This window comes from Trematomus bernacchii, unplaced genomic scaffold (genome assembly GCF_902827165.1).
Source record: "Trematomus bernacchii unplaced genomic scaffold, fTreBer1.1, whole genome shotgun sequence".
Classification (NCBI taxonomy): Eukaryota; Metazoa; Chordata; class Actinopteri; order Perciformes; family Nototheniidae; genus Trematomus; species Trematomus bernacchii.
In genome coordinates, this window is record NW_022987685.1 from 4617974 (window position 1) to 4645767 (window position 27794).

At 40.8% G+C, this 27794-nt stretch overlaps 1 protein-coding gene across 1 annotated transcript in view; it reads left to right on the top strand.

The window, feature by feature from the left end:
• The window catches only part of LOC117487904 (phospholipid-transporting ATPase ABCA1-like), a 129215-nt gene extending 103024 nt beyond the window's left edge, over nt 1–26191 (top strand). The window contains exons 41-50 of the mRNA XM_034136666.1: nt 358–487; nt 1012–1135; nt 3635–3697; nt 5405–5511; nt 8254–8395; nt 9160–9294; nt 12304–12407; nt 13585–13677; nt 20841–21084; nt 24644–26191. Coding sequence (XP_033992557.1) covers nt 358–487; nt 1012–1135; nt 3635–3697; nt 5405–5511; nt 8254–8395; nt 9160–9294; nt 12304–12407; nt 13585–13677; nt 20841–21084; nt 24644–24775 — 1274 coding nt within the window. The 3' untranslated portion in view covers nt 24776–26191. The remainder of the gene's footprint in view (nt 1–357; nt 488–1011; nt 1136–3634; nt 3698–5404; nt 5512–8253; nt 8396–9159; nt 9295–12303; nt 12408–13584; nt 13678–20840; nt 21085–24643) is intronic.
• Nucleotides 26192–27794: the final 1603 nt, after the last annotated feature.

Here is a 27794-nt window from a genome sequence, read left to right on the forward strand (position 1 = left end):
TCTGAGAGAGAGGACAATGATTAGAGCTGAGACGTGAAAATTACAGGATATCAGTGAGCTCCTCACATCACATAGGTGACAGCTCTTCTTTATATGTTATTTTTAAGGCTAAGTGGCATTTTAAACTGCTGGCTTTCACTGGTGAAAATGTCTCGGGAACACTTCAAAGAGCTGACACATTCACAACTTTTCACTGAGACGTCTCTGGCTGCTTATGAAAGGCAACACACATCTAGAAGTGACAATGTCTCTGCTGAAACACTCTGAGTGTGCAGATAAGGGCTGGATTTTAAATGGAAATGACACACAGCGCTAATGCTTTTCATTATTCACACTCTTATGTGTTTGTTTTTTCAGGGGAGGACCGTTTCCAGGACCCGCTCAGTTGGGACATGGTGGGGAAGAATCTGTGCGCCATGTCCATCCAGGGAGCCGTCATGTTCACCGTCACCATCCTCATCCAGTACAAGTTCTTCTGCAAGCCCCGGTAAACAAATATGTCCACAGTCAAGACACTCAAGACTTTCATAAAAAATAAAAATAGGTTTATAACTGTTTGAAATCTTGTTTCCAAGAGTTTCAGACTAACATTTCAGAGCAGTCTGCTCCCTTTGGACTTTGATAAACTGGGATGGACTTTCGTCAATATTTTCTCACATTTTATACAAATGTAAAATAGAAAAGAATCTCCAAATTATTGCTAAATGAAAATAATCGTTATTTGCGTCAGTATTCCCCCTCTATTTTCCACATTAGTCATGTACTATTCATTTATTTTGTATAAAATAGCAGTTTGTCAAATACTCCCCATTTATTTATTTTTCTGTTTACTTGCTCTAAAAGCGAGGTTGCTATGGAAACTGTGGCTGGTCCTATTTATGAAAAATGGTTGAGATAGTTTCACTGAGTTTAATCTTTGACCGGGATAATTTGTGCGGTGGGTTCATGTTAATTTTAATGATGGGGTGTTCAGTAAACCACGCTGACTCCTTCTTCCCCTCTCGGTGTCAGGCTGGTTTCAGGGAAGTCTTTATCAGGGGAGGAGAAGGAGGACGTCGACGTGGCGCGGGAACGAGAGCGTGTGCACGGCGGCGGAGCGCAGAACGACCTGCTGAGGATCTGTGACCTCACCAAGGTAAACTGCTGCATCATTTGAAAAAGAGTCTTTGTTATTCAGTCCACTCTTTGTCATCAGAGGTGGATACATTGCTTTATTTTTCTTCAGGACGGTGACCTCTGTATGCATATCCTTAACGTCCTTCACCAATAACTCTTTGTAAATTTCCTTTCTTACTATTTTTTTCCCTCTACTCAGGCCTTATTTATTCTGTAGTAAGCTTTTTTTTGTATGTTTTGTGTGTGGGCAGCTGGAGTTTCTCCCTGTTGCACATGCATTATTCAGTTCAGACGTGGTGCAGCTGTGAACCTTCACAACCATCAGCAGTGAGCGTGAGAACAAACAGAGTGCATTCTGGGAGATTAGAGGTCTCTGCTCCTCTTGTAGCAGGTGAAGAGGAGCTGCAGACATTACTGTAGTTCTTCCTCTGTGGGCAGATGTTGCTCCCCGTGGGCAGCAGCTGGATGATCTTCTCGCCTCCTTCTTCATTCCTCTTCTTCTCCTCACTGACTGACTCCACACACCCTCAAGTAATTTATAAAGTGGTGTAAACTTCCCTTCACCTCCACAGCTGTAGAGATATTGGATTAGCTTTGATGCTGCTTCACACACATCTTACCTTTTTCTTTCCTAAGATGCGACACACACACACACACATCAGGATTCCTCACCCCACAGCTGTGGCCCATCCATTTGGGTGGAGATAACAGATTGATCAATGGGTGCGCTACTGACATAAATCTGAGCATGGCTCTGGAGCGATCGACAGGCCATCAATCATGTGTCATCGTCCCGCTCCTCCTCTTCCTCTCCCTGCAGCCGCTCACCTCTTAGCCGCTGAATTAGCGAGCGCTGTGTAATCGATGGAGGCGGTGATGGGAGTGTGTCCGTCTGCAGGGCCCGGGGCTGTCACTTTAACCTTCCCGTCACTCACTCACACACAGGAAGTTTTACAGAAGCTCTGACAGCCGTTTGACTTCAGACTAATGAGGGAAGAGTTGCACTTCATCTCAAAGTGTATCAAATAAAAATGTATTAAATGGTTTGCTCTTTACAAATTCAGATATCGGAAAAACTGTTGTTCAGTTTCTCAAAACACAAGGTAATATCTTAAATGTCTTGCATGTAAAAATAAAAAAAGCAAATAGAATAGAAAATTAAAGCAAGTTATAATATAATAAGACAGGTATAAAAAAACAAAAAGTCAAGTGCAAAAGAAACACATAACAAAAATTACTTTTATATACTTTTTTTAAATCAGACGTCAAAATGCAAACAGAATGCATATTAAAAAGAGTTAATATAGAATAAAAAAGGTATAAATTACAAAATAAAATAATTGAAGCTACAGCACAGTGTGTGATATAAATGGTTTTGGCAAAAAAAATATATTAAACCAATGCGAGTAAACATAGACACTTTAATTATCACTTTGTATTGCATTAACACATATTATTACTTAAACCACTTTTGCACAATTACCGTTGTTAAATGCCGTGAAATGTTGGAACTTGTCGCCGAATTTATTCACCTCGTACTGCTGAGTCATGAGTGCAAAGAATGGTCCGTGCATAGGTGACGCCTTGAGAAATAAAGCCGAGTCACTGTTTGCTACCTGAGCGTTTGAAGCTGAGTGTATATCTCTCAGCTGTCTGCTGTGATGATATGCTGATGTGACAGCTGCTGTGCGCTGCAGACTGAGGGGAGTTATCCTTTAATTGCCTCCTCCGCACGACTCTGTGCTGCTCTGATTTGGCGTTAGCATGGCACACTGTCACTAAGAGCAGTTTGTGTGATCCAGGTTGATGCCAGATGGCTCTGAGAGAGACATGGATCTCTGCTTTGATGTTCCGACTGTTGAAATAAATGCTGTGTCATTGTTTGTCAGGCTGCAGCAGCACTCTAAGATTCACATTTCCCTGGAAGCAATGCGGCTTTTTCCACTGAGAAACATGTGCTGTCACTTTTTTGGTTTAACGAACATTCAGTGACTCACAGCACTCATCTGAAATGTAATACAAATAACAAAAGCTCAGTGCTGTCCTTGGTTTACATTTTTTATGTTAAAATCATGGACAGCACTGAGCGCTTTATGACGATGTAGAGCGTTTGCACCTGTCGGCCACCGTAGGGACATCGTGCTTTCTATCTTAAGTCCTCCATGTTTATTAGCACTGGGGACATTGAATACAAGTCAAATGTGTGCTTGTTATTGAAGGTATTGTAGTGCTGACAGCTCTCCTCATGCTAATGTTCACTTCCTGTGCAATAGTCTCGTTTTTTTTTACAACCATTTCCCATCTGGCTCCCTCTAAATGTTGCAAATGATCTCTTCTTGTTAATTTCTCCGCCATCACTTTCTCTGCCTCCCTGCTTCTCTTCCCACCTGCTCCTTCCTCCCGTCATATTTCCTCCTGCTCTCCTCTCTGTTTCTCTGTCTGCTCTTCCTCCTCCTCCTCCTCCTCCTCTCGTTCTCTCTCTGGCTGGTTGATTCATTTCATCTCCTCCTCCCTGCAGGTGTATTCTCGGAGGAGCACCCCCGCTGTGGATCGGCTCTGTGTGGGTGTACCTGCTGCAGAGGTAAGCCAAATGCTGTGGGAGGACACACTCACACACACACATACGCACACACACACACACACACACACACACCCACACACACACACACACACACACACACACGCACACGCACACACGCACACGCACACACACACACACACACACACACACATTCTCAAGCTCACACACGGTTTGACCATGTTACAACACTCTATGTACATTTCCAGAGCATTCTGAAAAACTATTCCATTCTCTTTGTCTGTGAAATAGAATTCAGATATTAATTGACTAAACAAACAAACCAAATGAATATTAATGATAACATTTACACAATATTGACAGACGAGAGCAGAGGTTCTCTTTGATTACAGTTTGCAGTTATTCCTCTAATATTTAAATGTTGGCCTTTGCCTTTTCCTGAGTGGATTCAGAGCCTCTCCCAGAGCCTGCAGAGAGGAGGCGTTAGCAGCAACACTGATCCCCTTATCACCTCCTTCTCTGACACTATGCTGCAGAGTCTGAGAAGCTCAGAAATATGCCAATTACCACGGAGAAACTACATCAACCAAATACGGCAAAGTCAACTTTTACTAAACATTAACTTGACTGAAGTCAGGAGGAGTCTGATATAAATCATTCTTCTCCTGTGTTTATGACTTAAAACGGTTGAAAGCAGGTTATAACTAAATGTTTTGCTGGTGAAAACATTTCTTGTGTTTGTTGTTGTAATAATCATCACAGCCACAAGAGGCACTAAAGCACTACCTCATTGTCTTTTAACACTATTTGTAATTCCTTTATCCACTCTAATTCTATAGAACACACTACACTTGTGTTAATGTCGCATACACAAGTGAGAGAACTCTTTAAATCCTCAGAGATGTATATATATATTTTTAAACAATTTTCCCCTTGTTTCAAAATGTATTAACTCTTATATTATTCTGACATTTTTTCACGTGCAAAACGTTTTACCTAACCTGTTGAAATTTAAAAACGTAAGAGACTTGAAAAGTTTACAGTTTTCTCACTTGCATCTCACGGCATCGTGTTAAACAACATGTGTGTAAATGGATGGCCTGTCAGTGTGAAGCCTCCTCTCTCATTATAAGATATTTGACCACACACACTGGGGCTGGGTCTTGATGTAAACACGGTGTGAGATGCTGACAGCGGTCGTGCTCTCGGTCTCTGCGCTGGGATCCGTCCTGCCGGCCTCTGTTTGCTCAGCGTCAGTGTAAACCAAACGTAAATGCCAGAGGAAGATTGAGATTCACTGATCACACACTGCATCTGCTGCATGCATTATTTACATCAAGATCAGCCCTCTGCCAAGCATGCACAAGAGCAGGTCACAAATAAGCAGGGATCAGTGTGTGACAGGAATCAAGTATTCATGAGGAGGGTCACATGATGCCGAGAGGAAGTAAAATCATCCTCAGATGAGTTTGTAGAGAAGAAGCGCTGTGGGCTTTTACTCTGTTTGCCCCTGTGTGGCTGCTTTGTTGATTCAGTGTGTGTTGTTGTATTTGTTATTTTTGCTAAACACAGACCCAGTCATGCATACAAACCGTAGTTTCAATTATACTGCACGCTGGGAACAAACATGTACACCGGATAAACTTCATTATTGGGGTTTTGAAAGGAAGGAAAACATCATATTTGAAATGTCACACGGCATTAGCGCCTGCTGAGTTTCTAACGGAGGCCTTCCCGTTTCTCCGGCAGTGTTTCGGCTTGCTGGGAATCAACGGGGCCGGGAAGACCACCACCTTCAAGATGCTGACAGGAGACATCCCCGTCTCCGGAGGGGAGGCTTTCCTAAACGGGTACAGGTGAGGATGAGTCCCTAAGAGCGGAGAAACTCGTCATGATTAGCCACCCAACATGGAGAAGGAGCTCAGCTGTTTTTAGCTCGCACTCAGCTTTCTATTCCACCATCAGGTTGAGTTTTTTTTCTGCCCACTTTTCAACTGTGCTCCTCTCATGTTGTCTCCTCGCTGTGATATTCTCTGTTCCTCACATATTTCATTCCTTTTCACATCCTCGCACTGCACTGTGCTGTTTTTGTCTCTGCCTTACAGAATCAGTCAGAGGAAACGTCTGTACATGCCAAAAAAAAACACCTGAGCTTTTGAGCAAAAGCTGGCTTTCTCTCCTTTATTTTTAGGAACAAACCTCCTCCACACTCTGCGCTGGTGGATTTTGGTCGCAAACGCTTCATTTGTTCATTTCTACATGTGGTTATTGAGTGAGGTCTAACACAGAACTGCTAATGTTTATAAATGTGAGGATCAGAGAGAAATCCCAGAAGCCTTCAGGGGAAACAACACCTGAAAAGAGTTCTGTCCCGCTCTGTATGCAGCACGTTATGTGTTCTGTGTATTGGAAGAGGAGTTATGGGCAGCAGAGAAGAAGAGGAGGTACATCTGCAGCTCTTTTATAATGCTTCAGAACCAGAAGCTAGTGTGCTAACAGCAGCAGCGACTCGTTGTAGAAGAAATGGATTTTAAAACGACTTGAATAGGCATGAACACATTTACAACAAAAACAATTATTTGAGGAATAGGTCAGTTTGTGGAAGATGCACGTTCTCCTCCATTGTTAGAGAAGAAGATGCATGTGTCATGTCCACACGCTAAATATGAAGAAGGCTCGGTACCAGAACAAACCCCAATTATCTGCGATTATTGATTCTTGATAAATCACATTTCAGCCGAGGAAAAGTCCCTTCTCTGCTTGTACCGCTGCCGGGATGTTGAGCACATTTGACATGCTATCATGCTATGTGTTAGGCAAACAAATACTTCTGTCGGCTGATGTTTCTTAATATAAGCCAAGTTAGATGTCATAACACAAGTAGAGATGGCGGTTCTCTGCGGCATAGTTCAAATCACATTCAGCTCTCAGACTCAATATCTCTCCTGGAAATTACCATTTTGGGAACATAAATATGTCTAAATTTAACAGGGCAACTTTCAAACGAAGAAAGTAAATCAGCGGTAACATTTGCCTGCAGAGGGGGGAGTGCATTATTGCAGGATGTGGAAAGGTGCATGTCTGTACAAAGACATATTAGGCTCTTGTAGGTTAAAGATGACAAGGTGTTCTCCTCATCACAGACACAATGTGTATGTTACTGAGGACGCGCAGTAGTACGAGCATTGAGATGTCCTTCATCATGAACACCTCATCCAAATCACTATTATGCTTTATTTCTCAAAGCGTCTCTTCAGATCCCAGATGCTAACTGTAATAAGCTGATTCTGTAAACCCCTGCACAGTAGGGATGTGCATCTCCATCACTGAGGCCGATACGATGCGCATCTCGATACGTTGCCTACGATACATTAACGATACATTTGAAACACCAGGCGGTGCGATACGATACGATTCACCCCTGTTGCGATACAGTTCGATACGATTTGATTCAACATTATGCGATTCGGGGCGATACGATGCGATTCAACACGATGCAAAATAATGATACTTCAATATGGTACGACAGAGGATTTTGTTGTATTCCTTATATGCAGCAAATCATACATTAACAAAAAGGTGCTTTACATATTTGGTTCTCTCTACTAGTACTGCACATCCCATCATGCTGTTTCTTTTTTACCTTTTTTACCTTCAAAAACTCTCCAGAGTACAGTACAATTGTATAACACCTCACAGTTAAACAATTTAAGGATGCATTGACCATGATTAACAATGTGCAAATAACAACTACCATAGTGCAATGCCCATACAACTGCCAGCCTGATGTGCTTAACACTCATTCATAGGCTAACTCACCAGTGAGCAGAAAGCAGTGGTTTCTATATGAACAATAACAAATACAAATAACCTTTCACAAACAGGTATTTCATAACTGCTTACAGTAAGGAAGACATTTAAACTATTATTTGCAGTCACAGTCTGCTGTATACTAAACACCACTCTCTCTGACATTACACCTCACTGAGTGATTGAACTCATATGTCTTACTTTCAGGTTTCTCTTTTCAGCCGCAGACCCCATGTTGCCTCTATGTGCGTCGCTAAGTTCCTCGTACTACTTGTGTACTTTAAAGCGGCACGGCATCGTTTACAATTTGCGAGCGATTTTTCAAGTTGTCTGTCTTTCTTGAAAAATCCGAATTGTTGCCAAACGTTTGATTTGTAGGTATTTTTCGGTGCGCTGTGTATCTCTTTCTCCTCGACTTCCATGTTTGTTGATAACTGAGACTCTCGGCCTCCGTAGTGCGGAGCAAAGATCGTCTCTGCTGAGTGCTGACAGGATGAGAGGATATTATATGAATGAATCGGTTTTTTACCGATGCAAAGACGCTACAATTGATGCATCGCGAGTTCAACCCAAACTGTAGCCGATGTGCACACTTTCAACCGGTGCACTCGCATCTTGAACGTTTATGCCGGTGCACCGATGTGAATCGGTGAATCTTAACATCCCTACTGCACAGGCACTTTACTCTTTTTATTATTTCACCTTCTATGATCCTAACACGCTGTTATTTGACCTTCCTCTAGATGATGCATGTTGGTGTTAAAATAAACATGTAATCTGTCCTACAGCATCCGGACGGAGATGAGGGACGTGCATCAGAACCTGGGATACTGTCCTCAGTTTGACGCCATCGACGAGCTGCTGACGGGGCGCGAGCACCTGGAGTTTTACGCCCGGTTACGAGGAGTCCCAGAGAAAGAGGTCGCAAAGGTAAATAGCCAATATCAATTAGTTGTGAAGCTCTTATAAATACCCTCCAATGTTCTAAAACTTCAATATGTTAATTTACTGTCCAGATGTTTTTTTTCTAGTCAAAGCTGTGAGACACTTAGCATTGAGCAGGCACATATCAGTTATATTTTTACTATAAGAATACTTGAAGTGTACTTATGCAGGGTGATGTGGGGGTGATGGATGACCTCAGAGCGAGCAGCCTTACATAATGAAGCTGTCCGCTGGTGCAGAGCAGCAGCTGAGGGTCACTCTGCATTATTCACTGTTCTGCTACTGAGGCCCTGTGCACGCTCTGCAGAGAGGAGATGAAACGAGGAAGAGGCTGGGGGGCCGGGGCGGCCCTCAGACCGGAGCCAGAGCTTTGATATCTTCACAGCACAGGGATCCACTTCCTCTTGTGGCTGGGGCACCTGTGTTGTGCCTTTTTGGGCAACAATTCTGGATGCAAATGCAGCCTTTTGTGTATTGTTAGTGCATAAAGCACGTGCCTCAGGCTGCATTTTTAACTCCCTAACATGGACAGCAGGCAGTCTACACATCTTCGTCTTGGACCAACAAAAAAAACATACAAAATAAATTGTAGTACATTTTTAGTCAGATTTGAACTGTCCTGAATGATGCACAAAGGTTAAAAAGGAAAGCCTGTCATTGTTACAGTAGAAATTCAGAACTTCATGCATCATGTAAAATGGGATATTGTGGTTTATTTGAACTCTTTTCACTTTATATGTTCTCTAAAGGTGGCAGAGTGGGGGGTGCAGAAGCTGGGGCTGGTGAAATACTCCAACAAGTCTGCAGGGACGTACAGCGGCGGGAACAAACGCAAACTGTCCACCGCCATCGCGCTCATCGGCTGCCCTCCTGTCGTCTTCCTGGTGAGAGACGCTGTGTAAATGTCTGTGTGTGGTTGGAAATGATGCGCTGCTGTTCCATTATAAGACTTAGCAGTGTAATGCTTTAAATCAATATTGATGCGTGTGGATGTTTGGATTACAGTGTTGTTTCTCTGAACAAGCACACAGACTCAAATTCAAAAATTAGTAGAAAAACAAGTTTTGGATCACTGCAGGAATACTGAGTTCCCTATTGAATTGTGCATAACATGTGGATGAAAAGGCGTTTTATTTCAAGCTCTGGTCATGCTTGAATTGTATCTCCTCAAGAGAGAACCAATTGGAAGTTTGCACGTTTTAAATTCCCCTTAATCAGTTATTATATTCCTATTCATCAGGACTTAAAAGTAAGCCCATTCCTCACTAATGGAAGATTAATGGAGGCATGACTCAGCATTAAATGCATCACATGGTTTAATGAACTACTTAAATGTGCATTAGGGAGTTGTCTGTGTTATTATGAGGGACAAACTCAAATTATCACACTGAGCAAAGTATACATTTCATTACGATTATTAAGAGTTTTTTTTATTAAATAACATATCTCATCTCACTTCATACCAGCACATATCTTGAACAATGTGCAACAAAAACTATTCCTTAGCATCATTTAAAGCAATGCATTAGATGCTAATTATAATTTTCTGCATGTAATAATTAATGTATAATAAATAAATAAAAATCCAGAATAATCTCTCCCTCCATGTTCGTTTCCTGGCTCTGCACACGTCCAGATCCTCTTCTGTTTCCTCTCTCTGAGGCGGGGGGTTAATGTGTGTCACTCTCCGTATTGTGTCTCACACACACAGACACACACTCTGGGCACACACACTGGGCAAACATGTAGATACCCTGTAGGATGTGCTGTGAGGCCTGGAACCAGACGATGGAGTGAGTACTGACAGTCTGTAATCATGTACAGACAGACCAGCCCTGAGGAGAGAGTGTGTGTGTCTCTCTGTGTGTGAGAGTGTGTGACTTGTATTTCCCTCTATATTGACAAACAAGCAGTCCTACATCGTCAGCAGAAGCCTCTATTAGACAGATTGAACTCTTCGAAACATTTCCTTTTCTTCATTATCTTTTGATTTTTTCTGTCAGTCCAGATACCCCATGCTGTGGTAATTGCTAAATGTTGAATGATTGCTTAAGCAATAGCTCACGACAGGCCGTAGTATATGGTCATTATATCACAGTTAAGGGGGCGTGGTCGACAACCCACTTAGCTGTGATATAATGAGCATATATCACGGCCTGAAGTGAGCTATTGCTTTTATAAAACGGTTACCAAGTGTGGCAATATGAAAGAAAAATACACACTCTAATTTAAATAGTTTGTATTAGTAAATAATGATGTTCAGAATAAAATAGTCCCTCTGTTGCCTTCTGCACAAAACATAGTGCGAGGTGGTTGCTATGCAACAACACTAACAGCTAGTGAACATATTAGACAGAGAGCGTTGATCAATTATTTGGCTATTTATTTACATTAATTTGAATGTTGCCGTTTATTGTGCACCCACTGAAAAACTGTCCAGCATCAGTAGCATGGCTTACGTGGTTACTTGTATAGGTTGAGGTTGTTCTAGGCTGTTGCTTGGCGTGGCGAGAATATTGCTCCACTTTCTCCGGTCCCCGAGATTCGGCTTCCAGTAGCTCTGGAGAGAGCTTTCGCACCTGTGGCCACTAACGGTCATCATTTCTCTGCTTTGTTCCAAGAACCGCATCAGAAAGCTTTTGAATGGTGGTACTTTTCCAGTTGGTCTACCTGCTCTTCACGTAGCTCTACATGTCGTCGTTTAGGTGCATTTTTTTCTGGAGTTAGGCACTGCTCAATCCACTCCTCCATAGTAAGGCCACCCCGGAGGTCGAAGTTAAGTAAGGGATAATGTGCAGCGAGGCAGTCATTATGGGTAAAAGAACAACCGACAGGCAGATCAAAAATAGTCTGTTGTTACTGTTTGAATTACGTAGCAACGGTAGGAACTGCTTCGATAGCGTTTTTGCGGACCTTTTTGATTACAGATTTGAAAACATCGTTGCTTGCTTTAAAAGTAGCACAATTCATTATGTCAAACCTTGGAAAGTATCTAGATATCCCTGCCCTAATGCCAAAGTAACTGGCAACTGAATATGTTTTGCTGTTTGATGTCTATGTCTGGACCGTTGCGTAAAAAGGAGGGTTTCTGCCCCGTTACTTCTCCGCTGTTTTCTTGTCCCAGTTTGAAAAGCAAACTGCATGCAAGGTAATGTAACAGTTGTAACGGTTGTAGCTTTTCTCAGACGCGGAGGGATACTGACTTGTTGTGAAAAGTAACTACAATTCTACCCGTGATATACGCTCATTATATCACGGCTAAGAACCAATCAGATTGCTTGATTTGACTTGTCCGTTTTATAATTGTTATTATAAACTTGAATTTATTTGATTTTACATTATTGTCATTGCGCAGCGTAGAAGCACTGGAAAAATGTAGTTAGCATACCAACCAGAAGTGCATGAGAAGCATTAAGTTGCTGTGTAATGTAGAGGTATAATATAAGTATATAAATGACACATTACAGTATGAACAATATTAAAAGTTATAAACATTAAGAACTTTAGTTTAAATTATGAACCTACAATAGAAATACTTTTTTCGGTATTTCTTTATTTCTAAGAAATGTATTATATCTTTCTTATATAATGTTTAATTTTTATTTTGTCATTTACTTTTTAATAACTTATTTATATTTTTTTTGATTCACTTATTTTCATTTATTTATTTGTTTGTTTATTTTTATTTTCTTATTTGTTCATTTATTTAGCAATAAATATTGAAAAACATTTTAATTTAAATAGCTTTTCTAAGCATACAAACGCACTTTACAAAAAATATGTTTTCCTTAAATTAAATTATGCGAATGTGTCACAAATCTGAATGTCAACAATGAATTGTTCACAGTAGATTATTGCTGTTAGTGGTATAAATACATTGTGTTTTCCTTTAGGACGAGCCCACCACAGGCATGGACCCTAAGGCCCGGCGCTTCCTGTGGGACTGCATCCTGAGCGTCATCAAGGAGGGACGCTCCGTCATCCTGACCTCTCACAGGTGCAGCAGCACATCCATTTCCTCTCATGTACACACTTCAACATGAAAATATTGACTTTCTTCCCCAGGATAGCAGAGCTGCACGAGCGTAATTGTAATTGATTGGCGCTCCTCTTTTAGTTGTGAGGAATTGTTAAAAGCGTGGCCGTTAAATCAACAGCGACACACCGACTGCTGTGAAGCTTTCATGAGGCCGTGTTGACCGACTGCCGTGAAAACAGAAACTGTCGATATCTTTTCAGCACTTCCTGCAGCTACTTTTTCTCCTGTCATTCTGAGTGAGGAGAAGATTAAACGTCTAATCTTTTTTGGACGTTGACGTGGATATGGAACATTTCACATGCCTATTCATTTCACCATTTCCCAAATCGCCTGAATCATTTGCGCCCCTGCTGCAGGAATACATTAGGCTCATTACATGTTGTTCTCCCTTCATGGAGGAGTAAAAGCATTTGTTGTATGTGAGGCGGTGTGGCTTAGCGGCGTCCAATGGGCCGTGGCGTCACCAGGTGCCGGTGTTTTGTTAAGAGGCACTTCACAACCTTTTACAAAGTCATAATCCTAATTACACAATCCCTCAGAAAGGTGTTACCTCTACTTCAAACACTGCTGCAGCCAGAGGAAAATAAGAAGTGCATATGGTCCCACCTTCATATTAAGTCTAAGGTGTTAAAGTAGACATGCCAAAATGCTCTTTTTATTTTTACCTTTTTATAACCAGGAGACAGTCTCATTAAAATTGTTTAGAAGTGACACAATTAGTTGTCCCACTTTGTTGAGGCTCCTTAAGAAGCAAGTTCAAATAAACTGAATACAGTTTACTGAGTCATTTAAAAGGGCCTGCACAGACATGGAGGTGGCAGCAATAAGTCGCCCATCGTTGGGTGCCAAATATGTCCTGGAGGAAAAACACAACTCTCATACTAAGATGAAAGCGGACAGGTGGATTCACAGGATTTATTCATTACATATACTCATTGCAGGTCAACAATAAAAGTCCTGCCACTACTTGTTCCGGTCTTCTTTTATAGCCTTCACATTAGCTTCTGTTCCTGTGCTATTTTTAAATATGGTATATACTGGTATCTGGGTCACAGTGACATTTTCCTATTATAGTCCTACAGGTGCAATTTCCTCTGGTGTTAATACTGCTTCTTATTCCTGCTTTCCCCATCAGCATGGAGGAGTGTGAAGCTCTCTGCACCCGCATGGCCATCATGGTCAACGGTGCCTTCAAGTGCCTCGGGAGCATCCAGCATCTGAAGAGCAGGTGAGCCTCGTCTTCTTCTTCTTAAACGCACCAAAAAAAACTATAAAGCTCCTGAAACTGAGATGAAAGAAATCTGTGTCTCCTTCTGATCTGAATCTGAAAATTATCTAGCAACTAATGTTGTCAGTATATTTCAAGTAAAGAGTTTGTGCCAAAAGTTTTTAGTTTTAGTGAAACCTCAGTTAACCTCCACATTTTAAACTAAAAGTATAAACTTTACTTAAAGGGGACCTATCATGCAAAATGCACTTTTGTACGTCTTTTCTACATGAATATGTGTCCCCGGTGTTCCAGGGAACTCACCAAGTGTCAGAAAACACAACCCTCTCTCTTTTCCTCCATACCCAAATCTCTAAAAACGGGGCTGCAACGGATCTGATAAAAACTGATCCAGATTTGAATTATTTTCTACGTCACAAAAGTGGTGCTCCGCTTAGTGGTAAATTCTCCACCTACATATGCCAGGCCTGTAAGTGGCGCTGTAGTCTGCCACAAAAGCAGCGAAGAAGACTTCCCTTGCATGGTTGCCATGGTTGCCCTTCTGTTTATTCTCCGCTGTGGCTCTTTTTCTCCCTCCCCGAGGCAAGCGCTTGTGCCTCCTGCTGCTGAAATTCAATGCAATCCCTCCCCGTCGAGGCAAGCACTGTAATTCTCTCCGGTTAGTCCACCAGCAGATGACAAACACCCACCTCTCCGCCTCTTCCAAGGAACGAGGGGACCGTGCGGCAGAGTTTCAGTTAGATTTTTTTTCGCCGGTCAACATGTCCGTTAAAGTTGAAATCTTCCTGACAAAATTAGAAAAGTGCCGGTCAAAGGTCTTCTTTGTTATTTATTGAGCTTTAAAACAAATGAATAATGACTCTATATAATAATATATGAATAAAACACGGAGGACGGAGATCTCTTTTTCTCCCCCTCTTCTGACAGCCCAGCAGCTGATCTCAGAGCACGCTCCCCTCTCCTGCAGGGGGGCGTGGTCAGCTGCAGCTCACAGAATCAGCCCCCTGCAAAAACAGGGCTGGAAAGAGCAAATAGAGCGAAATGAGGCATGGCTAAAATGCAGGATCTGTTTGGTATTTTGAAAAAAAAACTATATTTATATACTTTATATAGGTATGGCCCTACAATATATTGTTCAAATATAGCATGATATGTCCCCTTTAAAGTACCAAATGTTACACATTCATTACGCAAAATATCACATACAATATTGTTATACTAGTTTTCCTGATGCATCAGTGTTCATCACTTTAATATTGCAGCTGGTAAAGGTGGTGAATATGTTTTATTATATAATAATTTTTTGAATAAAAATTGAATAAATAATCTTAATCTGAAAAGTACTTAGTAACTAATGCTGTCAGTATATTTAGTGTAGCCTAACGTAAATATATCCCAGTAAGCATAGTGGAGTAATAAGTAAATACTCAAGTCAAAGTACATGTATATAGATGCTATGTAATAGTTTCTCATTCATTAGTGTAATGTGTTAGATAACCCACAAACATGTATGCAGCATCATAATTCCCGCAGACTCACCATGAGGTATTGATTTCACATCCATATCTCCATTATCTCTGTTCCACATGTTTCTGCACACATATACATCCTTATCCATTAGCCCCCCCTCCTCCCTTTAATAGTCTGCATGTACGTATCTTACACACACATTCTGATATTCATCTGACATTTCAGCACTTCCGCCCCCAGCCCAGTGTGACACACAGAGCACTTCCATTACCTTAGGTACAGTCTGCTGACATTATCACACACTCACTCACACACACACACACACACACACACACACACACACACACACACACACACACACACACACACACACACACACACACACACACACACACACACACACACACACACACACACACACACGGTTGCACAGAACATCAATACTCCTGGAGCATTTCTATATACCAAGCAACTTAGTACTCATTATCCAGAATGGACATTTTACTTACATTGTTCTTATTTCTCCAACTTATTTTTTAATTTAATTAAATACAACATTTATATACTCTTTTATTTGCACTGTAACTGCGCTTTTTGGGGGGATTTTGATTTATTTTAGGGTCAAAGCTTCATGACAAAACCTCAATATAAAATGTAAACATGAAAAAGTGTGACATCGATGTAGCGCCTCCTGGATGTTTGAGTCAACAACAAATCCTCATTGACGCCTGTGTGCAGGGTGGTGTAAATCCTGTATGGATGAGGAGGTGTAGGAGGAGTGTGAGTGAGTGAGGGTTAACACATATCCCCCTCCTCTCTACATGCGATCAGGTATCAGAGCCTCACACCTCACCTTAGTGAGGAGCAGATAACCCTGACGTCTCACACTCAGGATTAACACGCCGCTGACTCTCCTCTCGTCGCGGCGCGGTGAATAATGTCTAATTAGGTGTCCCTATCTCCTCCTCTGCGCGCTGTAATTAATGTTTCATGAGGTGTGGGACCCTGTTAATGACTGAAAAGGCAATTAGGGTGCGTCTCCTCTGTTTTCTTTTCCCGTCACTATCCTTCCACATGTTTGTTCTGCAAAGACACGTGATCCATAAAGCATTCTGTATGTCGTTGTGAGGAAAACACCAAGCTTCCAGTATTTTTTCTGATTCATGCACATGCTTCCTGGATGGAAAGACTTCCATCACACCGCAGGGGGTTTGAGGGGGTTGCATGGCGATGGAGGCAGGTGGTTGTCACACAATGTGAGCCTTTGACCTGCAACGCTGGAGGTGCAGCTTCCTCCCCCAATGTCTCTTATCTCTTTTTCATCACAAGCCTCTGAAAGCACCACGGGGCGTCTGCTCTTCCATCTTGACCCCCTATTGCTCATCCTCCTCTTCTTCACTTCCTGCCTCCATGCAAGTGCTTGTTAGTGCTGCCCCCTTTAGTCCACAGCTGACGTATCAATCAACCCCAAATGAGTGTAAATATCCCCTTAAAGAGAGAAGCCCCTTCATTGTCCTCCTGTGTTAATAACATCCTCATACTGAGACCCTCACATGAATTTATGAGCGTCTGACAGAGAAGGGGAGATGAATGAGTGAGGATGTGCAGAGGCTGTAAACAGTGCTTTAGTGCAGCGGTGTCCCAGGTGTTAAGTAAAGCCAAATGAAGTGCAGGCTCCAATAAAAGCAGCTCCTGTATAATCTGTCAGAGAGGCCACCGCCAGCGAAGCAGGATTTTCTCCCTGATTGATATCATTCATATCCCCTCCTCATAGCTCCTGCCGTAAGTACACAGCCCCGCAGTCTTCTTTCCTCCTCCATGATATAAAAGTGGAGGCTAAAGTGCCTTTAATGCATTAAGGTAATGCGGTGTGGGAGTTTTTTTTACAAGAGCGGCGGCGTCTGAAAAGTTTGGATCAATCCTCTGAAGTTGAGTCCAATAAAGTCCCCCCCACTCACTCTGCAGGTGTGCCATTAACTGAACAGTTTACAGCTTTTGAGTGCGTGTCACCGGCGGAGATGGATGACAAAATAATTATCTTTAGGCTGCAGATGCATCAGCCACGCAGCTGTAATTAAGACAGACACAGAGGGTGTGTACTGTACAGATCCTCCAAAGCGTCTTCCACAGGATTCATAGACATTATTCCATCAGAGTTTATTCCACATCCGGTGCCTCAAGGTCTGCACAGATTGCTTCATGGCTGCAGGCTTTTTATAGGGTGAACTTTGCATGTTTGAAAATCCTGTCACAGGCAGCATGGTGTCCTTCATGTGAGATTGCTTTTGAAATTGCATTAAAAAGCTTGTAAATAGCGAGGACTATGGCTTAGGACGGATTTAAAGTTTTCTTTGAACTCAATAAGGTCCCTTTTCCAGTTTCTTTTGAACTATTAGTGGTGCAAATCTACTATTTTCCACCGTTTTTTATGGATTACTTCCTGTCTGATCACAAATTGAGGTTGTGCAGCGGTGATGTGACCTTTCTGAGAGGAAGGAAGCTGCAGAATTATTTTGAGCCTGTCGTGCCCTTATCTGTGTCTGGCCTTGTTTGTTTTAAATGACATGGAAGAAGGATAGAGCAGAGGGGAATAAAGGAGAGAGGGCGTTACAGTGGGGAGCTGATGGATTATATCTTAACAATGTGGTGCTGAATACATAATTTTCCCCAATGCACGGATTGCAAAGATGTTCCTTTCAGTTTAAGAATCTGCAGTTAAAAGATGATGAATTGTTTCAAGATCTCTTATCTGAGGAGAGCAGAGACATCGGATCTACTGTCTTGAATGCACAGTCAAAATGGTGAATACTGTATGAAGAAATATCTTTTTCCTGCAGACAGAGAAAGAAGAGGAAGAATGAGAGGAAGGTAATTGATAAAAAGCCACAATTCATTCTGCCCTTATTGGATGCATTTGTGTGAGCCTTCAGTCCTTGGGAAAGGCAGCTGTAATGAACACAGGGGGATTACAGTCCTGATTGGAGGATGAATTAGTCTCCATGTGCTGTCTGATTACACTCTGCTGCATCTTATAACATCATCTCTAGATTATACAGCTTCACACTGACACCGGTGCTGCAGCTTTAGCAAGTATAAATAATGTTGGAAGAAGATGGTGCGTGTGCAAACCTCAGCAAATCATGACTTACTGTAGTTTATTTGCAATATTTGGCGAGATCTGGGAAAGACATATTGAGAAAAGCAAATGTTTTTGTTCTTAGTTAGTCACGATTTTCTCTCATTTGCCCGTTGTTGTTTTTGTTGAAGGTTGCCTTTGAATCTTTGCAGTGTTTTTATTTTAAAGAGACCCTATTCTGCTCATTTTAAGGTTCATATGAGTACATTGTGCCTACTGGGACATGTTTCCATGCTTTAATGTTCAAAAAGCTCTTTATTTTGCTCATACTGCCTGTGCTGCAGCACCTCTTTTCACCCTCTGTCTGAAACCAGAGCCCAGTCTGCTCTGATTGGTTAGCTGGCCGGCTCTGTTGTGATTGGTCAACCCATTCGAGCTGTCCCTCCCTTTAGCCTATCATGTGTTGGAGGTGTTTCAAGGCCTCTTTAAACTAGAAGGGCACTCGGGAGCACAGACCTCTGTAAAGGCAGTTTCTTAAGTGAAACATCATTTGATATAGCAAGATATTCACACCTGTGTGTCTGGGGACATATTCCTTTTACTTGTTAGCCCTCAGAGGACTGTTCTGCACCTAACAAAGATATTTTGGGCTCAAATTGCGGAAGCGGATTTGTGAGAGACATTTGAGGTGATTTTGCTCCTCAATGAGATAGATGTGCATGTTTTCTCCAGCTCAAAGTGACCAAGCGTACATTTTACCTTCACAATCCTTTATGTATAATACCCTTGATCATTTGTGTCCTGTGATGTGGTTTTTTTGGAGAATATGAATGGTAATTATATTAGTATGTGCTGGATATAACAAATGAAAGAGTCTGGAGGAGATACGACGGTTTAAATTATTTAGTACATGTTTGAGAGCCCTATCCCTCTGATGGGCATGATAATCCTGCTTTTATATTTGCACTTGATACACTGCACAAAAGCAGAGTCTCTGACAGAGAGGTGTAGCAGGGCTCCGGTCATTGTGAGTGTAATTTGTGATGGTTGAAGTGCGGCTGCTTAATGAAGCGCTGTTGTGATGTGCACTAAATAACTTCACCTAGGGGTGCTTTGGGTCCCCGAAGGCGCTCTGTGCAGCAGGAGGGATGCAGATGCTGCTGTGGAGAGCATGCAATTTGCTCAAAGGCATCATAAAATGGAAAATAGTCCAATGTTTGCTGCACAATGACCTCAACGTGCACGCCAAAGTGTCTTCCTAAACCACAGTCATCCAAGTAAAATACCGCATTTTTTGGGATCCATGCGATATGCTTCAAAGTACTTCCAACTTATCAGCAAACGTATTCTGGTTTGTCCAATCACAACGCAAGAAAACTCAAATTAAGGCAATCTCTGTTTCCAAAAGTGGCATTAAAAAGACACTTAATGAAAAAGTCTATTTGATACGCGTTCCCATATGCTATCTATGCATACTGCTCTTGCTTTGTGGCTCTTCACCAGTTTAACTAAAGGACCGCGGGGCCCTCGGGGGCCGATCATTGTGCAGCTCAGCAGCGGCTCCACTTCCTGTCTCCTCCTCCCTGTGGGACCTGCAGCCTGCAGTTTACTCTCCATATCTCTAATTGCCACTGAGGGAGCCTCTGCCTCTCCCTGCGTGTTGCTCGGTACCAGCCCACAGTGGACGCTTCCACCAGTAAATCCAACATTAGGGGATTAATTAGGCAGAAAACAACGGGTCATAAGAGCGCTAACGACAGAACAACAAGGCACTGGTCTTACTCTGTGCACAGCAGACACAGCTACAGCCGAGGGGGGGCTAATTAGCTTCAGAGCTTAGCTGTGTTTCATCTGGGAGAATATTATATGTCCAGGAATATCATTCTTGTTATAAAGCTATATTACAAGATCAGGTTGACGTATACAAAAAACTGTTGTTGCATTTCTTATAATATACTAATAAAGAAGATGACTTAATGACATTTCTTTCATTTAGATTGCTGTAAATACAACAAATTATCTGCTAAATGTAGTCAGAAACAGCTTTTTATTTACACATGTAGCCCATATTAACAGTGTGAAATCTGTCTCTTCAGCTGATTTTACTTCACATGTCCTTGTGTCCCTTATATTTATCTGTATTCAAATGTATTTTAATGTCTGCTGTGCTCTTGTGTTTGTTATGTTTTAATCTGTTTGAGTATTCCTTTTATGCAACATAAACTGTCCTTGGGTGACACCAATTCTCAAGGCGCCTCAAAATACATTTGTATAATTATTTTAGTTAGCTGACACATCTATCCAAAGTGTCTTAGAGTAAGTGCAATCATGCAATTTGCATGTTAATATTGTCACAGTTTATGTTTGATGATGCCATATCTGTCTCCTCATCATCTCGTCGTGGAAGAAACTCTAACCAACAGATTTAGTGAGTTAGATGCTTATTCTCTCTGAGTTTGTCACTGCAACAGCCCTCTTTCACGTGACACATCATCGTTTTTTCTATTGTCTGTATAAATATCATTTATAGCGCAGCTTTAGAGTGGAAAACCACCAGTTTCCATATCCAGATGCAACTGTTGCTTGACAGAAAGCTAACCTGCGTGTTCTCTTCCAGATTCGGTGATGGCTACACGGTGACGGTGCGTGTGGGCGGCTCCCCCCCCGCTCTGAAGCCGGTGGAGGACTTTGTGCAGCATGGGTTCCCAGGCAGCGTGCTGAAGGAGAAGCATCACAACACGCTGCTGTACCAGCTGCCCTACACAGAGGGGGCGCTGGCACACATCTTCAGCCAGTTCACCTGCCACCAGCTGCGCCTGCAGGTTGAGGACTACTCCGTCTCCCAGACAACACTGGACCAGGTCAGAGCCACAGCTTTTAATATACTAAATATTCTATAAAAAGCAGGCTTATCAAAGGCTTTATTATAGGCAGAATATAGAAAATAAATAGTGCAAAAATAAATAGAAAAATAAAAAAATAAATACAAAATAGATACAAAATTAATATTGTAAAATGGTGCCAGAAGAAATTGAAATAAAATAATGCAGAGGTGAACACACCGTCCCTGTGATCAATCCTCCAGAGTATCTCTCTCCTGGGTAAAGGTACAAATCAATCAGCGGAAATCTCTCCATCTCCATTCATCCAGTGTTACTGCGATACAAAGCCAGCAGTATCTATAATATAATCTATACCATCAGAAATGAAGCAATATATTTGCAAAACATGTTATGTTAAGGTGTTTCGCACACACTGTTCTTCCAGTTGTTGTTTTGCATTGTTAGCTTGACAGCATCTGGAAATCGAAAAAGCAACACCGGCTCCATGATGCGAGAAGCATTTCCACTTTGCTCTGGGCATTGTATGTTTCTTTTGTGAAACCGTGATTATTTCCAACGGTTAGTTAAAGGTGCAGAGTGATGATGGCAAAGGTGTTCTGCTCTTTGACAAAAAATGTTGAGCGGAGCATGGGAGTGAAATTGTTTAATCATTTATTTAAGAGCAGAACATCCGTTTTGAAATTCATCCGTTTCGGGTAGGAATGTGCCAAATATTTATTATTTATTATTGTTACTGTCATAATAATAATAATTTCTTATTAATGTATTGCATATTTCTGTGAATATTTGTATTTCTTTTTTTTAATGTTTACTTTTCGATAAAAAAACTTCTGGAGTTATTGAAATGCCTTAAACAATTTATAAAATCTAATTCTACTAATATTGAATACTTATTTGATACAGTGTAGCCTCAGCTTTATCAGACACTATGCACAATTACCAGCTTTAATCAGAATCACTTCACACTTAAACATTTATTTAATTTTTAATTAAGCAGACATATATTTAGCAGTTATTTGCAGCAGATGTCAGTCTCCCCATTTAACTTGTGATTGAAGAGCATCCGGGTCCTGCTCTGTTGTCCTGCTGTTTTTCTGCAAATCTTGGCTCAGTTGAGCAGATCATTAGTGCTTCAATCAATGCATTCAGCATTTGAAGTGCCCTCAGTTAAAGTCCGCTCAGTGCAGGGTCTCAAGATCCCTCTCTGCCCACACGCTGTTAGACTGACCGTCGAGGACTCCTCTGAGTCTCTGCAGCAAACACAGCCCGGCCTCAGCTCTGCGGATCGATAAAGATCTGCACAAAGGTTTTTCTTAAAATAAAACGCTCAGGCAGCCAGCTGTGAGATGAACTGAGGCTGGGTTTTACAGTCCTTGTGTTTCTCTAACGACCCCTAGGAGCAGACGCAATCAGAGCGGAGAGAAAGTGTGTGCGTGTGTGTGTGTGTTTAACCTCTAAGGGTCCTGGCAGGTTATCACCATGCTTGAGAAAAGAGTGCTCTGCATTCGATGTAGGATTTAAATGAAAACGTATGAAGCATTACCTTATCAATTCGAGATGAATGTTTTTCAGCTTTATTTAAGCAGATTGTGTTCTTCATGGGGCAATGAGCCTATCATGAAACGGACAAGAAAGCTACATGCTTTTATTTGGTTTCATTTAGCATGACTTTTGGATGTTACTTTGAAGAAATCAAGACTTAAAAACTCACAGGTGGATATTATAATGCCTCTCCTTAGTTCCTAACTCACACATCATCCCTAGGGCTGTATGATTCAGAAAACTAACACATTTTTATGTTTTGGCTATAACTGCAATTGCAATATGATTCACGCCATTGATCATTTTGGTGGGAGAGAAACTCTTTGGGAAGTTAGCCTTTGCAGACCATTTACATGCACAAAAACCTCTAGAACAGGGATATCAAACTCAATTTCATCGCGGGCCAGCATCAGCATTATGGTTGCACTCAAAGGGCCGGTTGTAACTATATAAATATACATATATAAATATATAATATACATAAAATAATGTATTATATTACATTATTGGATTATTATCGGATAGGGTAATAACTTCATAACTACGTCTGAAAGCAGAAGTCCAGGGCAAATAATTGCAAGTCTCTTCAGTGTCACAAAATGAGATGCATTGTAGGACATGTAGTTTATGGGCAACGTGCTTCTGTAAATCGGCATGTGACCATATAATAAACGTATTATATTCTTTGCAATCTCTTGCCGGCCACATAAAATGAAGTTGCAGGCCGGATTTGGCCCCCGGGCCTTGAGTTTGACACCCCTGCTCTAGAACAAACTGCAGGGAAAGGAAAACAGCATAAATAAGAATAGGACCTCTTTATTAAATATTTCTCAGATACAGTAAGAGTCAGTAAATAACCGATAGTTCCATGTGCAGACTGCCACCTCTCAGCCTGTGATTTATAGCGAGCAGCATTGACCTGTAGGATAGCAGACGACCTGCACTGCGATTAGTATTGATCGACAGCCTGCAGCTCAGCGCTAACACACACAGGAACATGTGACTGTGTGTTAGCGTGGACTATTTTCTACTGTTCTACCACTTAATGTGCACTATAGTCTCTGCTGCACTACTAACGCAGAAAAGCCTTTAGCACATAAGATATCATATCTTAATTATCACTTCCCTGTCTTCGTATATTTAAAAAGTAATGTGACCTTCTTAGAGTTAATGTAACTCCTGTCTGTTACTGTTAAACAATTTAAATATTGCAGGAGCTCTGACACACTGTGACAACAGTAAAGGTGACTTACAGTCCAATTAACTCGTATTATAGTGAAATTAGCCCTAATATAGACGCCTAAATGATAGATTTAATAAAACAAATAACCATTATAGATAAAAAGTGATTTGTAATTATGCTTCAATTATGCATACACTCTTTTTATGACATTTTACTGACGTTTTATCTTGGAATGAACCAAGGATGAAAGTCTGCTTTTGTTCAATTTGAAATGTGACAGAAGTCAGATTTTTTAAACGAGGGATTTCAAAGTAAAAACCTTGTCAAAGTCGAGACAGCAGAATAATTACTGCCACCATTGGAGCAAAATTCTCTTCAAAATTACCCAATAAAAACGAGACGTGTAGAAATGATCAGCTGAAATGATATTCTATGTTATTTGAAAGGACCATAATATTAAGGAAAGGATATTTTATTTCAGCAGAAAAGCCGTAAACCTCCTCTTTTGTTCAGAAATGTCGTCTTTATTAGTAGCATTAAATTCTAAAGCTAGTTTAAGTGTGTTATTGAAACAGAAGATCTTTACTCTCCATTTTCTCACATGTTGTTACTCTCTATCCCATTTCATTTAATAGGGCGTGTATCTTTGAAAAGGATTGAATTCACAGTGAGCGACGTCTGATTGAATTGGTCTTATTGTTTATACAATCTCACGTATCCTTTTACATCCCGAAGCAATGCTCTTATTCTTTTATATGATGCTGCTTCCTGTGGAGAGTAAAAACTCTTCATCACGCAGACGCCTTGCTGTTTAATTTAGAAGCTTCTTCATCTTCTCCTCTTCTCCTTCAGGTGTTTGTGAACTTTGCGAGGCACCAGCATGTGGAGGACGACGCTCGGACCTTCGACAACGCCGTGGACACTTCAGACGAGCTGCCGCTGCAGGCTGTGAAAACTCAAGAGGAACACCTGAAACAAGTCTGAACACATTTCAATTTACTCTGGCAGAGGGATGACGTTTCTGCACAGATATATTCAAAAATGACACATTTAAATGTTTGTCTTCCATCGCCATTTGTACCCAATCATCTCTTACTTAACCAATCTTAATCTAGCCTTATCGTGAGTAATCAAACCCTTCATCCTTGTTTCATTCAAGTGAAAGAATACTCTTTTAGCAGTTTTAAATATTTGTTTTATATTTGGTCAGTGGAAAGAGAAACTGCAGACAAAGAAAGGATAAAATGTATGTGTTTATTTCCAATTTAAAACAAGTAAGGATATTGAAATGAGTCTTAAATAGGAGAACATTTCAAAAAGAGTTGGTGAATGCACTGTTATCAAGAGAAAATACCATTTAGAAAACTAGTAAGCCTTAAGGACAACATTATTTCAACGTGTCTGCATCAGGAAAAATCTTCTTCCTAAGGTCACTGCACTGATTAAAGAGTAATCAAACACTCTTACTGCACTTTTACAGGTTTTCTAATCAACTTTAAAGACTTAATTCCGGAAGAAAATGACTTAATTTTAAGGATGCTTGTCTGGGTTTTCCCTTTCCTGTAGTGTGTTGTACTAATTTGGAGCACTTGCGCTTCTATAGGCTAGCACTCCAACACATTGACATCTCTAAGCGGTTGACCAATCAGAGCAGACCTGGTGAACATGTCACAGTAGAAGCACAAAATACTAACATGAGCATGATAGGGCATCTTTTAGGAGATGTTTGGTATATATAAGGTTTAGTTTGCAGTATATTGGAGTAATAATCCTCTAAAAGCTTCACACACTGCACAGGATGCCTCGGGATCAAACTTTATTTGAAATGATATTTGAAATTAGTTTACATTTGCTGCTGGTTCTAATGATGCACCACAGTTAGTTGCTACCTCATATTTCCCACTCTTATATGTCTGCAGAATATCTAATGAATGTATCCAACAGATTCATATTTAATGACATCTTTAAGGCATTTTCTTGTGAAATGTATTTTATTTATCGCTTCTTCTTCTTTGCAGAATCTAAATAACATATGACCAGAAGAGAACTGTCATAATATTACATAATTAAATAAATATATACATATTTATTCACAACGTGCCTTCAAACACCAGCATGCCTTAGATGTGTAAACAACATCATAATATGCAACTATATAGAACATTTAATTGTGATTTTTGATCTTTATTTTAATTTCCTTATTGTGTTCACCATTTAGAAAGTGCAGTTTACAGTGATAGTCTGCAAAAATACCACTGACAACAAACATGTCACTTCTGCATATCTCAGGAATGTGTTTATGTGCAATTTGCCTCAGGAAAATCTACATGTAGTTATTTATAATAAATCATACTTGTGTGTACTGTACAATATTTACAGATTGTCTCAAAGATTAAAAATCACAAAAAAAACGTTTTCTTTTGCAGCTTTATTGACTTTGGGAGGTGAATACTTCCTCTCATCTGCATGCTAGCTCCTGACATTAGCATCATGCTATCATTCTAGCTCCTCACGTTAGCATCATGCTATCATGCAGAAAATAATTAGTCCTGCTCAATGCCAAAACGATTAAACTTGTTGCTACATTGTAATGTGATGCACTCTCTGTCGTCTTCCTGCATTCAGTGGCCGTTTCTCAATCGCGAGGATGCTGGCTTGGTAGTCGCGTACTTCCAAGTCACTTCCTTCAGAAACGAAGCAAGTATGCTTCCAAGCCACGGCTTCGGAAAACGAAGAAGAATGGAACAGGCTAACAAGTGTGCCAGGTGTGCGTCATATGAGAGGCCCCGCCTTACATTTTCCGCCACTGATTTGGGGAAATTGGTCCGTGCGCAAAGCATTGTGGGGATTTTAAGGACGCAAAGTCTACCCATGTGCAGCCTCGAAATTTCCCCCAAACCAAGGACGCGGCCTCGGTGGAATTCCAAGTATGCTGGACATTGGAACGGTCCTGCTGCGCCACTTGATGACGTAGCATCCTTGAAATATTGGCTTGGAAGCCAATATCCTCGCGATTGAGAAACGGCCATTGTGTCTGTCTTCCTGCTCACTTCTTCTTCATGTGTTTGACATTTGTTGAGTATGTCCACAGGGGGCCAGAAGACAGAAGACAGACGGCAGTGCAGAGAGAGTAAGACTTTTTTATTTCACATTTCAAAACTTTTATTCCTTTCTTTATTTTCCTTGTCTTCTGCAGTGCATTCATTTGAATGTATTGTCTTTTTTCCAAATGAAATACAAAGCGTGTTTGCCTTAAGGTTGGACCACATGTTTCCTAAATTATAATTTCATTTCCAATAACAATTTCCGGTTTTCTTCCTACTCAACTGATCTATTTTGAGTGTCTGCTCTAATTATCACTCTGAATAATAGATATGGATGAAGATGATTAACTGATCATTCAGACATATCTGAGGAAGATGCACGACGAGTGGCAGACATTTTCAATTATTTCTGTAAGTATGTTTTCGTTGTTCTTCAATCTAAATCGAAAAAATATTGTGTGATATTATTTATGTAATACGAATACATCCTATTAGAAAAAAGAAGTAATGTGACAGCCTTATTGTTTAAAAAAACAACTAATAACAGAACTGGGAAATGAGGTCAATATTCAGAGAGAAATGTATTAAAGTGGTACATTTACAAGAAAAAACTCAAAAGTAATTTATGGTTATTAAGTTTCAAAATAATTATAATTTGAAAATTAAATAATATACAAAAATGTAAAAATATGAATATAGAGCCTTAGATTTAAAATACAAAAATAATGATTCATGAATAAAACTAAAACTCTCTTCACAAGTTTCCGCCACTGCTGCAGCATGTTGAAGGTCGTACTTCTTGTGAGTCCTTGCATTTTTCCCATGATGCAGTGCAGTAAAGCGATGGTGAACAGATGTATCTTTCTCTTTTGGCCGACTGTGCTTATCTGAGGGTGCAGGGTGCTGATACTGTGAGTCTCCAAACTACGGCCCTTCAGATTTAAACAGCGCCCTCTTCT